Consider the following 13,083-nt stretch of genomic DNA (forward strand, 5'->3'; position numbering starts at 1 on the left):
AACAAAAAATAAAACTCTTAAACATGCAGAATTATGTGTCCATGAAAGGAGAATGGTGTCTCGGTTTCGAGTCCTTTGTTTGGAAAAATCATTTGTAGGGAGTGTACCCTCAAAATGGGCATATACCGACGTGAATTCGAATTAGTGAGTATTGATCACTAGATTAAAACAAAAGAAAAAAATAATGAGATGGGCTATTTTGAATAAGCTAGCATTTGAACATAAATTTTGAAATCAGATTATGAAAATTTATCTTTCAATATTTGTTTGACAATCAAATTTAATTAGATTTTAAAAATCTGATCTTCAAGTATGCTAGTTTTTAAGACTTTCACACAATTTTAAGTCCTTTTCAAGTAAAATTTATGTTCAAAATACAACTAATTTTAAAAAGCTTAAGTCTCAAATTTCTAACTTCAAAAAATATAATCAAATAGGAGCCAAGTAGTACTATCTTAAACATCAAACATGAGCTATTAAAAGACAACACTTGCCTATTCTTCTTTGTACTCTTCATTGTTAAAAGTAAAGTACTAGTACCATTCAAACTAAAAATCACATGTAAAAATATAAATCTAAAATATATTTTATCAGAAAAATCTGACTTACATTTAATATAGCATGTAGATATTAAATAGTAGTAGTATCTTTTTTAATACTTTAGAATATTTTAATCAAAAATATGTAATTTATCTATTTTAATACAATTTTGTAGAACATAAATTCTAATAAAACATTAGGAGATGAATATCACCTTCATGCAACAAATAATAACAAAACAAAAAGATTGCTATGCAACATTTGCAATTACAAACTATTTTTATTATTAAAATTTATTTTATCCTATCTAAAATAACATATCAATTATACCTTTTATGCCAATGATGAAGAATTTAATACCAAAAATCAAACTCAATGTACCATTATGCAATTTTATTTTTTTTTAAAATTATATTGAGATTATTTTTCATTTGAGGTAATAACAAAATACAAGGGCAAAAAAGACCTAGTATTTTATTTTGCAGTTTACCCCCTTTTTAAAAAAAAAAAAAAATGGTGAAGAAGAATAAATACACAATCCCCACACCCATCCCCCCTACCCCCAAAAAAAGCAATATAAAATGACAATATGAGATTTCGAAAACACATAGTATAAACAAGATATACTCCAACAAAGCAGAGCAAAACCTAAATTTGGTCGAAGCGAAAGTACCAAGTCTTTTGTTGTTCAACAACTTAGTGTTTTCTTCCGTCTCTCAAGTCTCACTGTAAACCCCATGTAAGTAAATCTAATCCAACTGTATATGTACTTTCATTATTTATGTTTTTAGGGTTTGTAGGTATGTTGGGTTTGTTCCTTTTTTGGTTCAAAGTTTTGTACTTGTTCATGGGTATACATTTAATTCTTTGTTTATAATGTTGTTTCGCTTGGTAATTTGAGAGATTGTTGCTTAATTTCTGATGAGTCACTGGTTTCTTGAGATTTTTTTGCTTAATTTTTGATGGGTCGCTGTTTTCTTGAGATTTTTGCTCTTTTTCAGCTCTCTAATTGTTATTGCATTATGTGTTGATGTTCTAATTCTCATGTTGTGTGTTGTGATTTTGGTAGTTGTTGAACTGTTTAGGGTTGTTTTGCGGGGGATTTTTGGTATAAGTTTCAAGCTCTTTTTGTTTTTGGTATTGGATTTTTTAATAACTGGGGTGTCCGGGTGTCTTCGAAAGGTGCTTAACACCTTCTTTAATTTTAGTCTATTGGAAACATCCTCTTTATATTTATATCTACGACGTAGGGGTAACACATGTTACACTCTACCCTCCCAGACGGCCAGACCCCACTTGTCGGTTTACATTGGGTATGATGTTGTTGTAACCATCGTGTTGGGGTGTCCGGACAAGCTTTCGTGCACCTGAACTAATTTCACGGGATATCTGCCACCTCCCATCAACAAGTACTAGGTAACTCTATCTACTAAGGTTTGGGTAGATGGCTAGGAGTGATTGGTACTCCTTTTCAATTAGTGTCGCTTTATGTGTTGAATTCTCATTTTTTGTCTTAGCTTACTTTTTGTAACATCTGAACTAGCTCGCTACTCTGTCTACTTGTTTAAATTTGTGATTGCGGTTTGTTGTGTCAATTTTGAAGTTCTATCTGGTTTGAATTACTATTGCATTGTGAAAAATGGTTTTGAACTGTCATTTATGCTCAGTTTTATTTTTGGTATTGCTGAAACTGAGTTGTGGTGGCTGTCTTTTTGTATTAGTTTTCTGATGGGGGTTTTCTTGTACTCTAAGTTCCTTGTCTATGGCTTCTGAATTCTTTGTTAAAAGGACACTAGAGAAAGTGGAGTTAAGAGGAAAACAATGATTAGTCAATCTCTTTTGAGCAGGGTGAAGGTGCACATCTCTTCATACTAGATTCATGGTGGGATTTCATTATAGTTTTTAACTTTTAAAGGTCAGTTTGGTTTATGGGTTCTATACGGAAAAGAAATCAGGTAAGAGTAATAAGAGTAACAGTAATTATATAAAGAGAAGGGATATGTGAGAGTGGTAGGTTTCCATTCAGGACATGTGTGGGTGGAAAAGCTACTTGAAACTAAATCTTTTATTGGACTGTATTTTGTATCTGATGATATTGGAGCTTTGTATTCAAAAGAATCATCACGTAGTTCTGTTATACTAGTAAATTTTGTGGTAAACTATGTAAGTTTCTGTAACACTAAATTTTTTCATCATTCATATTAAGTTAGACTAATAGGGTTTTGGATTATATTAGGTTAGACTAAATCAATGCTTAAGACTCATAGACGAGGAGAAGTACAAACGAAGAGAGCTTTGGTAGAGCTGATACGATAGCTGGGTCTTGTTCTAAGATGCAATTCTGTTTTACCTTTTACCTTTTGTGCTATAGTTCCTTCGAAGAAAAATGGGAAAACTGTTGTAGCTTACAAGATGCCTGCGCTTAGATGCATGTTCAGAACATTTATCAACATTAAGGAGGAAAACAGAATAAGATGCAAATAGAGACAACTATCTTGAGCTAGAGCTATCTTGTTTTTAAATGTTAAGGGGAGTCACTGGTTACTTAGTCATTTCTTATAGCGCGAACTAGAAAAGCGAATAATTTTCATTGGAAATGAGGAATTGGGTCCCATGTAATATTTGTGTTAAGTAGTATGCTATAAACATTTGATTGAGAGAAATGGGCACTATGTTCTGATAGACTGGAAAGGGGCAGGCATTCATTCTCTGATCATGGAGTTTAAAGTATGTATACTTGAAAGAAGTGTTTTTTTTTTTTGAATAAAACAGTATGTCTACTTCCAAGACCAATTTCTAATGAATGATGTACAGTTCCAACAGAGTTGGTTGTAACTTCATAGCTCCTCTTCTAGGATTTGATCTTTTTTGTGCTCTCTAATAATGCAATAATGGGATCTAACTTCTGTTATGTTAAACATGACACGTTTAAGGTATTTGATTTGTTACTGTAACTTGGTTCACTTTGAAGTATCTGCGAAATTTTTTCCACAACGATCCTTATTTGCTGTCGGCCTGGTGAACCCTATGGAACTTCTTTTACAGTTTAAGCACACAGCTTCCTGGAAGAGAAACCATTTTTCCTAATATTTAGTTTTAAAGTGACTTCCTAGTTTAGATATTGCTGCTTAAAATGAAGTCCTATTTTTTGCTGCTATTGTATTAAGAAGTTAAACCTATTTTTGGCTGCTATTGTATTAAGAAGTTAAACCTATTTTTTGCTGCTATTGTATTATGAAGTTAGCTTTATGAGCTTTATTGGGTGACTTAGCTTTATGAGCTTTATTGGGTGACATGGTTAGCAAAAGTAAGACTAGTGTTAGTTTTGGTGGTGCTGATTAAAATTTTTATTTGATGAACTGATCAAGAAAAAGATTGTTGAGTTATGAACTTTTTATTGTGGAACCTTTCTTTATATACCTGTGCGCCAACTCCTTGACAATATTATCTATATTTTACAGTGAAGAGATTATGGAGGAACTTGATCTTATCAAACAAGAGACTCTGGAGGAACTTGATGAAAGCCTTAATCAACATGAGAACGAGGGAGTACCAGAGGACTTACTCCTTGAGGTGAAAGAAGAACCATCTCCCCTTGAGGTGAAGCAAGATCAAGAGCAAGAACAAGAACAGGAACAAGTGCAGGAACAAAAACAAGAACAAGCACAAGAAAATGTTGCTGCTACTGGAGGTGGTGGTGACAGGTGGCCAGGATGGCCTGGAGAAAGTGTATTTCGCATTTTGGTCCCTTCACAAAAAGTAGGGGGCCTTATTGGACGCAAAGGAGAGTTCATCAAAAAAATTGTTGAAGAATCAAAAGCTCGTATTAAGGTTCTCGATGGTCCTCCAGGGACTACTGAGAGAGCAGTAAGTACCACCTATTTTACTGTTTTTACATGTTTGTAGACAAGATACTTCTCAAATTCACCGTGTTTTCTTCTGTGGCCTTTTGTAGCCTTGCTTTATAATCCTCACTTTTCCTTTTCTACCTTTAAAAAACTTTGTATCGTTCCCCCCTTCTGCCCTCCAAAAAAAAGTTACAATGGATTGGGAAAAATATACTTCCAGAACAGATAAAAGAACTGGTTCGAGCGGTTCTGGAAAGTTCCGTCTTGCTGTTATTTGTCTTCCTTACTATCTCGTTCTCTTATGATATTTCCTAGTGAAATTAACCTTTGATGGATGTGCACATGTCTAACTAATGTTTCCCCATTAATACTTCTTGCGTAGTTGGTCGCAGTTGGTAAGTATTTTATAAGTCTAGTTGTTATACAGGTGACCGCCATTGGGTTTGAGAGTGAATGGGGACATCTGGTAATTGGTGGAAAGTGAAATGAGAAGGTTGTAATGTTTGTTTCAAGCAGTCCCTAGGATATAGGTATTGAGATGGTTATCCTTTAGTAGCAACTAACACTGAATTTGAGGTCATAAGCCAGCTCCTAAATTGTTATGTTGATAAAGAAGTAAAAACTGACAGATTCTCTGGAATGTTTGACTCACATATGGAAGTGCATTTTGTAATCTTATGCACAAGTATCAAGAATAATAAAGAAAAAGCTTTTATTGTCTGAAAAGGGAAACAATCTGGGATGACCCAACATAGATGTAAGGCAGATGTTTCCTTCTCAAAAAAAGAAGCAAGGCAGATGATTTGGCTCAAGAATATTTAGCATCAAAGCATATCATATAGAGCAACTTTCTTCTAGATCCAAAGGTCTCCATGATGGACCAGGGGCGCCTAACATGTTTCAGTTCTGCAAACCACTTTTTAAATATGTGCATCTTCTAATAAGAATAATTTAATATTTGTCTTTTACATTTCTTAGAGTACGGGCCATACTAATGAAAAGAGAATATACTGTTTTTCTATATATCTATGTATATAAAATAATGACAGAGAACTTACTTTATATGGATGTATGTATCAGTAATGGAAGAGAACACACATTCTTTAAATTCATGATGTTGAAGCTTGTATTGCTGCAGTTTAGTTAAAACTTTTTGCTTAAGTATGGTTAAGTAGTTATTGATTGTATTTTGGTTTGCTGTGATGTGGAAAGGTAATGGTATCTGCCAAGGAGGAGCCTGAATCCCCTCTTCCACCTGCTATAGATGGTCTTCTGAGGGTTCATAGACGTGTTGTGGATGGGCTGGAGAATGATTCTTCTCAGCATCCTCCAACTGTAGCTGGAAAGGTTTCGACAAAGCTGCTTGTGCCAGCTTCACAGGCTGGAAGCCTTATTGGAAAACAAGGGACAACCGTCAAGTCCATTCAAGAAGCATCCAGTTGTATTGTTAGAGTTCTTGGAACAGGTTCGTTCCCTTGCTTTTTAGATATCTGTCATTCATCTTAGTAAAAAGAATTTTTCCATTCTAGCCCATGTATGAGGGACATCCCTTTCTCCTTTCAGTTCTTCTTTTTGTTCTGCACGTCAGTCAATACTTTTGCAATCAATTATCTTATCTATGTCGGTGTACACATCACCCTCTCCAGACCCCGCTTGTGGGATTATATTGGGTATGCTGTTGTATATGAAGTTACTAGTATCTTCTAGCTTCATTTGAAGTGTCAGTAAGAGGAGGGGGTGGGGGGTGGGGGGGTCTTGAGTTTCTTGCTAAAGGAAAACACGGAGGAAGAGAATGGGAGCAAAAAAATGGGTCGTCTATGTATTTCACCTTTTTACTTATGTGGATTGTGGACAACTTAAAGGGTTGTCTATGTAATTCACCTTTTTTGGTTGTTGTTGATAATGAAGTAATGCTTTCGTTATAAGGCATCCAGTGAATCCAAAATTTGTACAAAAACATTGACTTTTATGTAAAAGCCGGAGTCAACAAATTCTAAAAGCCACAACACATTATTTACATTTGAACATTCTTTTGTATCCATTTAGCTTTATTTAGGCTCATTCCATTTAAACATTAAAAGATCTATCTTTCAATTCAAAGTAGGGGTTGACTAAACTAGATTTCTAACTCCCTACTTACTCTTGCATCTACATACAAATCTAATTTAAGGATAAAAAAATAATGATTTATCTTAATTAAAGGATAAAAGAATGACCATAAATTTGAACAGCAAGAGTGATACCACTTCAGTTGAATTGTTGTGAATGGCAATCTCCGAAGTAAAGGTTTAAAATAGTCTTTTTATCTTTGGGTAGACACACAAAACCATCCTTGTTCTTTCCCACAGTGCACTAACAGTTCTATTGTTTATTAAATTAATGCAATTTACCACTTCAGTTGAATTGTTGTGAATGGCGATCTCCGAAGAAAAGGTTTAAAATAGTCTTTTTATCTTTGGGTAGAGACACAAAACCATCATTGTTTTTTCCAACAGTGCACCAACAGTTCTATTGTTTATTAAATTAATGCAATTTTGGCTCTCCTTTAACTAACTGTTATTGACGGAGATATCAATCTCACTGAGCTCACTAATTTAAGATCTGTTTTCCCTCAAATTTAAGAGGGCATAATGATTTTTAGCAGCTTGGGGTATTGAAAGTCCTCTAAGGAAAAGAAGAGAACTGGAATGTTCAACATGGAAAAATTTAGACCAAGGAAGGGAGAACCAGAGGAGGAGGATTACAGAGAGAAAATGGATAATTGCCAACACATATTAGATATAGAATCTTATGTGCTATCATATCTATAATCTGGTAGTATTAATGTCAAAGAAGAAAAGAGGAACGCAAGACTACAACTCAAGTCTCATACTTCTTTCTTTAATCTCCATCTCCACGTTCATTAAAATTTATATGTTGTATGTTATATGTATATGTGTATTTAAAGCTTTGTTTGTTTTAGCACCCTGTACAAAGTGATTTTAATTACAATTAGGGCTAGATCTGGTGACTTGATAGGAAACAAAGAGGAGGTGTGGGTTTTGGAGGAGAAAAGGTTTTAGGTGAGCATACACATTAAAAATTTACCACTTGTTTGTGAGAGCTTAAAGGTACACCAAATTGGTAAACAATGACTGTTAATGCAGCATGTAAAAGAATAAGGATAAGGATGATTATATATCTCTACTCAAAGATGAAGGACCATTTTGGCCTTCTCGTGGTTTCCAATTTTGGTTATCTAGGATTGACCATGTACTTGTAAAAAACAGCAAGTATGAAATTCTCTAGGTGGTTTCTTCAAAAATCTTTCACAGCTATGCAATTCTATCCTGACCAAAAAGTTAAAACCATATGGATGTTGTGGAAGATGTAATTACAAATATTTTGCTATGCTACTGTTTGTTTATCTCCTGCCCTTCCCTAACCCTCCAAAACTAACGATGGAAGAGGATAAACAAAATGTAAAAGAACAAGGAAGTCAAATACTAAGGGATGCTTGGCACCAAATTCATTCAGATGTGCTTCACCAATGTTTTCATACTTAAATCTTTGCTTTCGCTTCCTTGCAAATGAAAGAAAGCAAACATTATGAATGAAAACATTTGTGAAGCATCTCCGAACGAATTTGATGCCAAGGTTGTGGTATTGCTCTGTGGTCATTCTGGTCTAATTTTGGATTTATAGTCAGGAGCTCTTACATCTCATTGCATGTAGGACTACGTTGTTCCACACTTTGGCTCAAGAGCATGTGCTGATCCTCCTAGCTCAAGGAGGCTTCTAATCTTTTTGTACTCTAGGTATGTGCACTGTTTGTATGCGTAGGCTTGAGCACACTAAATCAAAATTCGACAAGCTTATAAGTTTTTTCAGAACTTGAACTTTTACCAACTGAATTTGGTCTCATCCTTCTATTGGAACCTTAAATCTGAGATTAAAATAAAACTTTTTCACATATTGGTATCAAGGTAAAAAACATGAAATAACATGTTAGTGGAAAGCTTAAACATGAAATAAACTAGAATGTGGAAAAATTACAAGCTCAAACATGAAATAAACTAGAATGTGGAAAAATCACAAGCTCATACATGAAATAAACTAGAATGTGGAAAAATCACAAGCTCAAACATGAAATAAACTAGAATTTGGATAAGTCACAAGCTCAAATGTGAAATAAACTAGAATGTGGAAAAATCACATACCTTTTGTGTATGTTTTTAATCTCCAATTTAATACTAAAGGAGTTAATATGGTAATTCCCGTGGTTAAATTGTTCAGCTGGATTTGGAGATTGCGAGGTCCTTAATTGGTACTGTAGCCTCTCTACTTTCATCATGAACTATTCTTTCAGGACTTTTTTGTTCAATCTTTTTTTTTTTTAAATTAGGAACTCAATCACTAGGTCATGTGAGCTAACTCCTTTCTTGTGATGCTTGCATATCATTGCAGAGGACCTTCCCATGTTCGCACTTCAAGATGATAGGGTAGTTGAAGTAGTAGGGGAACCTGTGGGTGTGCACAAGGCAGTTGAGTTGATTGCTTCTCATCTGAGGAAATTTTTGGTTGATCGTGGCATAATCCCAGTATTTGAGATGCAAGTAAGTTTCCTTCTAGTTAGATATTTTAGGACAGGACTTAGCATCTTGTAATGGAACTTCTTTGTATTGTAGATGCAAATGCCAAATCCACCAGTGGAACACATGCCACCTCCCCAATCTTGGGGTCCTCCTCCCCAAGCTTTCCCACCAAGCGCAGCTGGAGGTCCGGGATACGGAAGTAGTCCTCATTTCATGCCACCATCCAGGCAACATGACAGTTATTATCCACCACCTGACATGCCACCTCCTATGGAAAAACAACCTCATCAAGGCATTTCTGCATATGGAAGAGAAGCTCCAATGTCGATGCATTCATCATCCAACAACCCAGCTGCTCCGTCTCTTGTTACTCAGGTATGTTCTGTTACCAGAAACACTCCGATTTGGTATTAAAGAAAAATGAGGTTGGACTTTGTGTTAATGGAGCTAGTTAAATCTCTATTTGCTGTTTTACACCAGAAAAACAATTCAGCAGTTTTTAGAAATAAGCTAAAGGTTCAATTGTGTCAACAAATCACCTCAACTCCATCTCTTTCCCAACTTTCCGTTGGAGGAAACCAAAAGGCTGTTTGTCATGTGCTAAGGGACAGGTGCGGATTACCCAAAAGAAGGGGGGTTAGACAATATGCACGTCACTAACAGGGAAGAGATTGTAGTGGGGTACCTACCTTAATGCAGTCTGGATGCAGGTGTACTGTAATGCAGATCATTTAGCGTAACAAGCAATGCTTAGATGGTAGGGCAAAGCTTTTTGGGGGATTTCATATCCAGGTAGTTCTGCTGACCAGGGCTAGTGGGGCAGCAACTCCTAGATTTCTTGAGGAGTACTCCCTGACAGGTTTTTGGAGTTGGGAGGATCAACATGTCTGATTTTGTATGAATTCGGACATAAATCTCTTAATTATGTAAATAAGAAATTTTGCATGGTTGGGATTATGTTTGTGTACAAATCATAATATTGTATTGTTAAAATTGTTGACTTCACAAATAGTGATTGTGTAAGATGTGACATAGGGAGAACAAATTTGCGGACTCATTTCGTATTTTTTTCACGGAGAGTGCTCAATTGGCTACTTGATTTTCTAGGCCTGTTTTTTGCCTGCTCTTGTATCTTTTTTTCTTGTTTATCTCAGCTTCTGTTGTGACTGGCCTTGGTACTTTGGTGGCTAAGCAAAACTTGATTGATATTTTTTTTCCTTCTAGCTGTTTACAAATGTAAGGGCTTGTCATAGCATTGTTGATTTGATTGGTGCGGAACTGAATTGCTGCATGATGCACGAGCCTTACGCTAATATTTTATTCAATTGAATACTTAGCTGAGATTAAGAAATGGCTCTTGAGAAATATTTTTTAGCTTGCAAAAGTTTTGGCAATTCAAATGCTAGACATCCTAAGTAAACCTAATATGATTTTGATGAAGTGCTGTAAACAAAAATGGGAAAAAGAAAGATAAATATTCATGTGATGATGACTTTTGCTTTATTTGAGGGGCGTTATTTTGCAGATTACACAGCAGATGCAGATCCCACTGGCCTTTGCTGATGCTGTGATTGGAACAAATGGTGCAAGCATAAGCTACATCCGACGGGTTAGTGGTGCTACTGTTACAATACAGGAAACAAAAGGAGTTCCTGGGGAGATGACAGTTGAGATCAATGGAACTGCTTCTCAAGTGCAAACAGCACAACAGTTGATACAGGTAAAATTCTTTCTTGGCTTTTTATCAAATCATTTATATATTCTAATTAATCTTTTGCATTTTTTGTTGAACTGATTGCAATATAATGTGGCACATGCTACAATGCTCTTCCCAACCTCCTTAGCCTCTTTCCCTTTCAGCTCAAATTTGGGGTTTTGCTGCCGCCAGAATTACCATGATAGTTCAAAAATATTATATAAACATTTATAGGGGATCAGATGTAAAAGACCTTGCTGATGGATTTCCTAGATCTCAAGCCTCTTGCTAATAGGGAACATTTTTCAAACGTCAGGTCAAAATCTTCACTCCTCCCCAACCCAAGAAATTTGCTTCTATTTCTATTGAAAATCTTTTAGCTCAGATTCTACGCGCAGTACCTCAGCAGTGGTATTAATGATTTGATATACAAAACAAGTTAAGCACGAGTATCTCGCTTTGGGCACTGGAAGGCTCCAGAGAGAAAGTAAAGGAGATGAGCACATTTTGTGCCTACTCTTGCTTTGTTGCAATGATTATTAGCCTTACTTCAGAGGCAAGTTAATCCGGTTGATAACCCTTATGTTTGGTGATGGGGCTTTGGTTATAAATTATAATGTTCTCTGTGAAATCTTTCTATAAGAAGCTTTTTGAAGTGGCAATGCTCTATTGCAATCTTGATTCCGTTGCCATAAGAAATTCCCTCATCTCTGCCCCCCCTCTTCCCTTCTTCCCGATAGGCATAGGAACAATGTAGGCTAAATTTGGGGAATTGCCGTAAGTCGGTGATTATCATAAAGATGGTATTGAATGAGCAAGGACTTGATCTGAGGCAGTAAATGGACTGGAATTGAGCAGAATGCAGAGGTTCATGTTACTGATCAAAAGGAATTTGGTATTAAGGGGTCATTGATCGAGTACATATATAAAGATGCCTTAAAAATCATTTCGTTTTAAGCCCGATTTCTTGGTTAAGCCAATACTCATTCTTGTTGTGTCCTATCTTAAACATTATTTGTGTGTTGCAGAATTTCATGGCAGACGCTGGGGCACCTCCGGCACAGGCAGGTCCACCAGCTGACCAAGGTTACAACCCCTATGGAGCTCCTCCTGCTGCTATGTATTCTTCTGCCCCTTCAAATGCAGGCATTCCGGGGCAACCTGGGGGCTATGGTTCAATGTATGGTAACAATTACGGCTATTGAACTGGATTTATCAGTATTTTAAGTGAACAAAAATGTTTTGTATTGTTGTACTCTTCGTTTAGGCCTAGTGACATTGAATTCCTATAGATAGAGTGCGCTATATGCATTAGGCTCGTTACAACCTTATATCTACAAAATGCTTATTTTATTGTTCTGTTTTCTTTCCACGAGTAAGATGCTCAATTTCATATTTGCTCGGTTAGTTTTGGATTGTTTTTCATATATGCTCAATCGGTAATGATGGTGAAAGCAACAAAGACACTGATTCGTTTACTCTTTCTTCTCGACCTATTTGATTCTCAAGCCGTAGTTATTTAGGTGGTGCTATGTCAAGTTCCTTCGTGGAACCAAGATATGATTTTGGGTAAAAAGAAACAAGCAAAGGGGTCGCTCAAGAGACTTTCTTTCTATGTATTTAAACGCAATCTCTCGCTCAAGAGACTTTCTTTCTATGTATTTAAACGCAATCTCTTGAATTTCAGTTGTGTTTTGTTATACAAATCAGGTGCATTTTCTATGCGTGCATGCCTCGTCTTCTTTTTAGACGTCTTCCGCACCTCACTTCATCATTTTAAAATGACAGCAAAAATTTAGTTCTTCTCTGAAAAGGGCTTCGCCCTGACTAGCTAATCTAGGAAGGTAGGTATGTAAGAGGCGGATTTAGGGCTTCTTTGACTTCTTATTCATAGTTGAGATACTCCCAACCTCAACCAGCAAGCAGCACCGGAGTGAAACGTTTCGATCTGGGGGTCAGGAGCAGAGCTAATGCTCTTTGATTACCATCGCGAGATTTGACCATAGCTAATCAATCTCCTGCTTTCATGGAAATTCCCAGATAGTGGTAGTTGACTTGGTGAAATTCAATAATCGATTGGCTTTGGCTTTAGAAAGGCGAAAGGAAGAGTAATAAGTGCCACGCCTTAAATTGTTCACGTAATTTGATTGGACGAGTGTATTTGTTTGATGAGATAATTCGGTGGCTCTCTTTCTTATTATTCTCATTACGACACTAAATCAAAGAACCTTAAGAAACACTAAGGTGGTCGTTCACCTTTTGGAAAAAAAAATTGCGAAAAGATGGTTAATTTTCATGAAATATCTATCTGCGAACTGTTACAAATTTCAAGAAACAATTTGTTACTTTGGATTTCAACAAACAATTTGATACACTGATTGTGTTTGTTTGCTTTCGATGGGAACGTGACTTGGATGAACAGTTA

At 36.0% G+C, this 13,083-nt stretch overlaps 1 protein-coding gene across 2 annotated transcripts; it reads left to right on the forward strand.

Moving 5' to 3' along the window:
• Positions 1-1,066: 1,066 nt before the first annotated feature.
• Positions 1,067-12,030, forward strand: LOC107839397 (flowering locus K homology domain). 2 transcript variants are annotated; one of them, XM_016682860.2, is made up of 7 exons: positions 1,067-1,279; positions 4,002-4,407; positions 5,601-5,853; positions 8,835-8,983; positions 9,056-9,337; positions 10,488-10,682; positions 11,687-12,030. In XM_016682860.2, the coding sequence occupies exons 2-7, from the start codon at positions 4,012-4,014 to the stop codon at positions 11,861-11,863; spliced, it is 1,452 nt and encodes a 483-aa protein (XP_016538346.1). In that variant the 5' UTR covers positions 1,067-1,279; positions 4,002-4,011; the 3' UTR covers positions 11,864-12,030. The 2 variants fall into 2 exon arrangements, with proteins under 2 accessions (XP_016538346.1, XP_047250517.1); XM_047394561.1 differs by lacking the exon at positions 1,067-1,279 and adding an exon at positions 1,796-1,956.
• The last annotated feature ends 1,053 nt before the right edge of the window (positions 12,031-13,083 follow it).

Source organism: Capsicum annuum, chromosome 8 (assembly GCF_002878395.1).
Source record: "Capsicum annuum cultivar UCD-10X-F1 chromosome 8, UCD10Xv1.1, whole genome shotgun sequence".
NCBI lineage: Eukaryota > Viridiplantae > Streptophyta > Magnoliopsida > Solanales > Solanaceae > Capsicum > Capsicum annuum.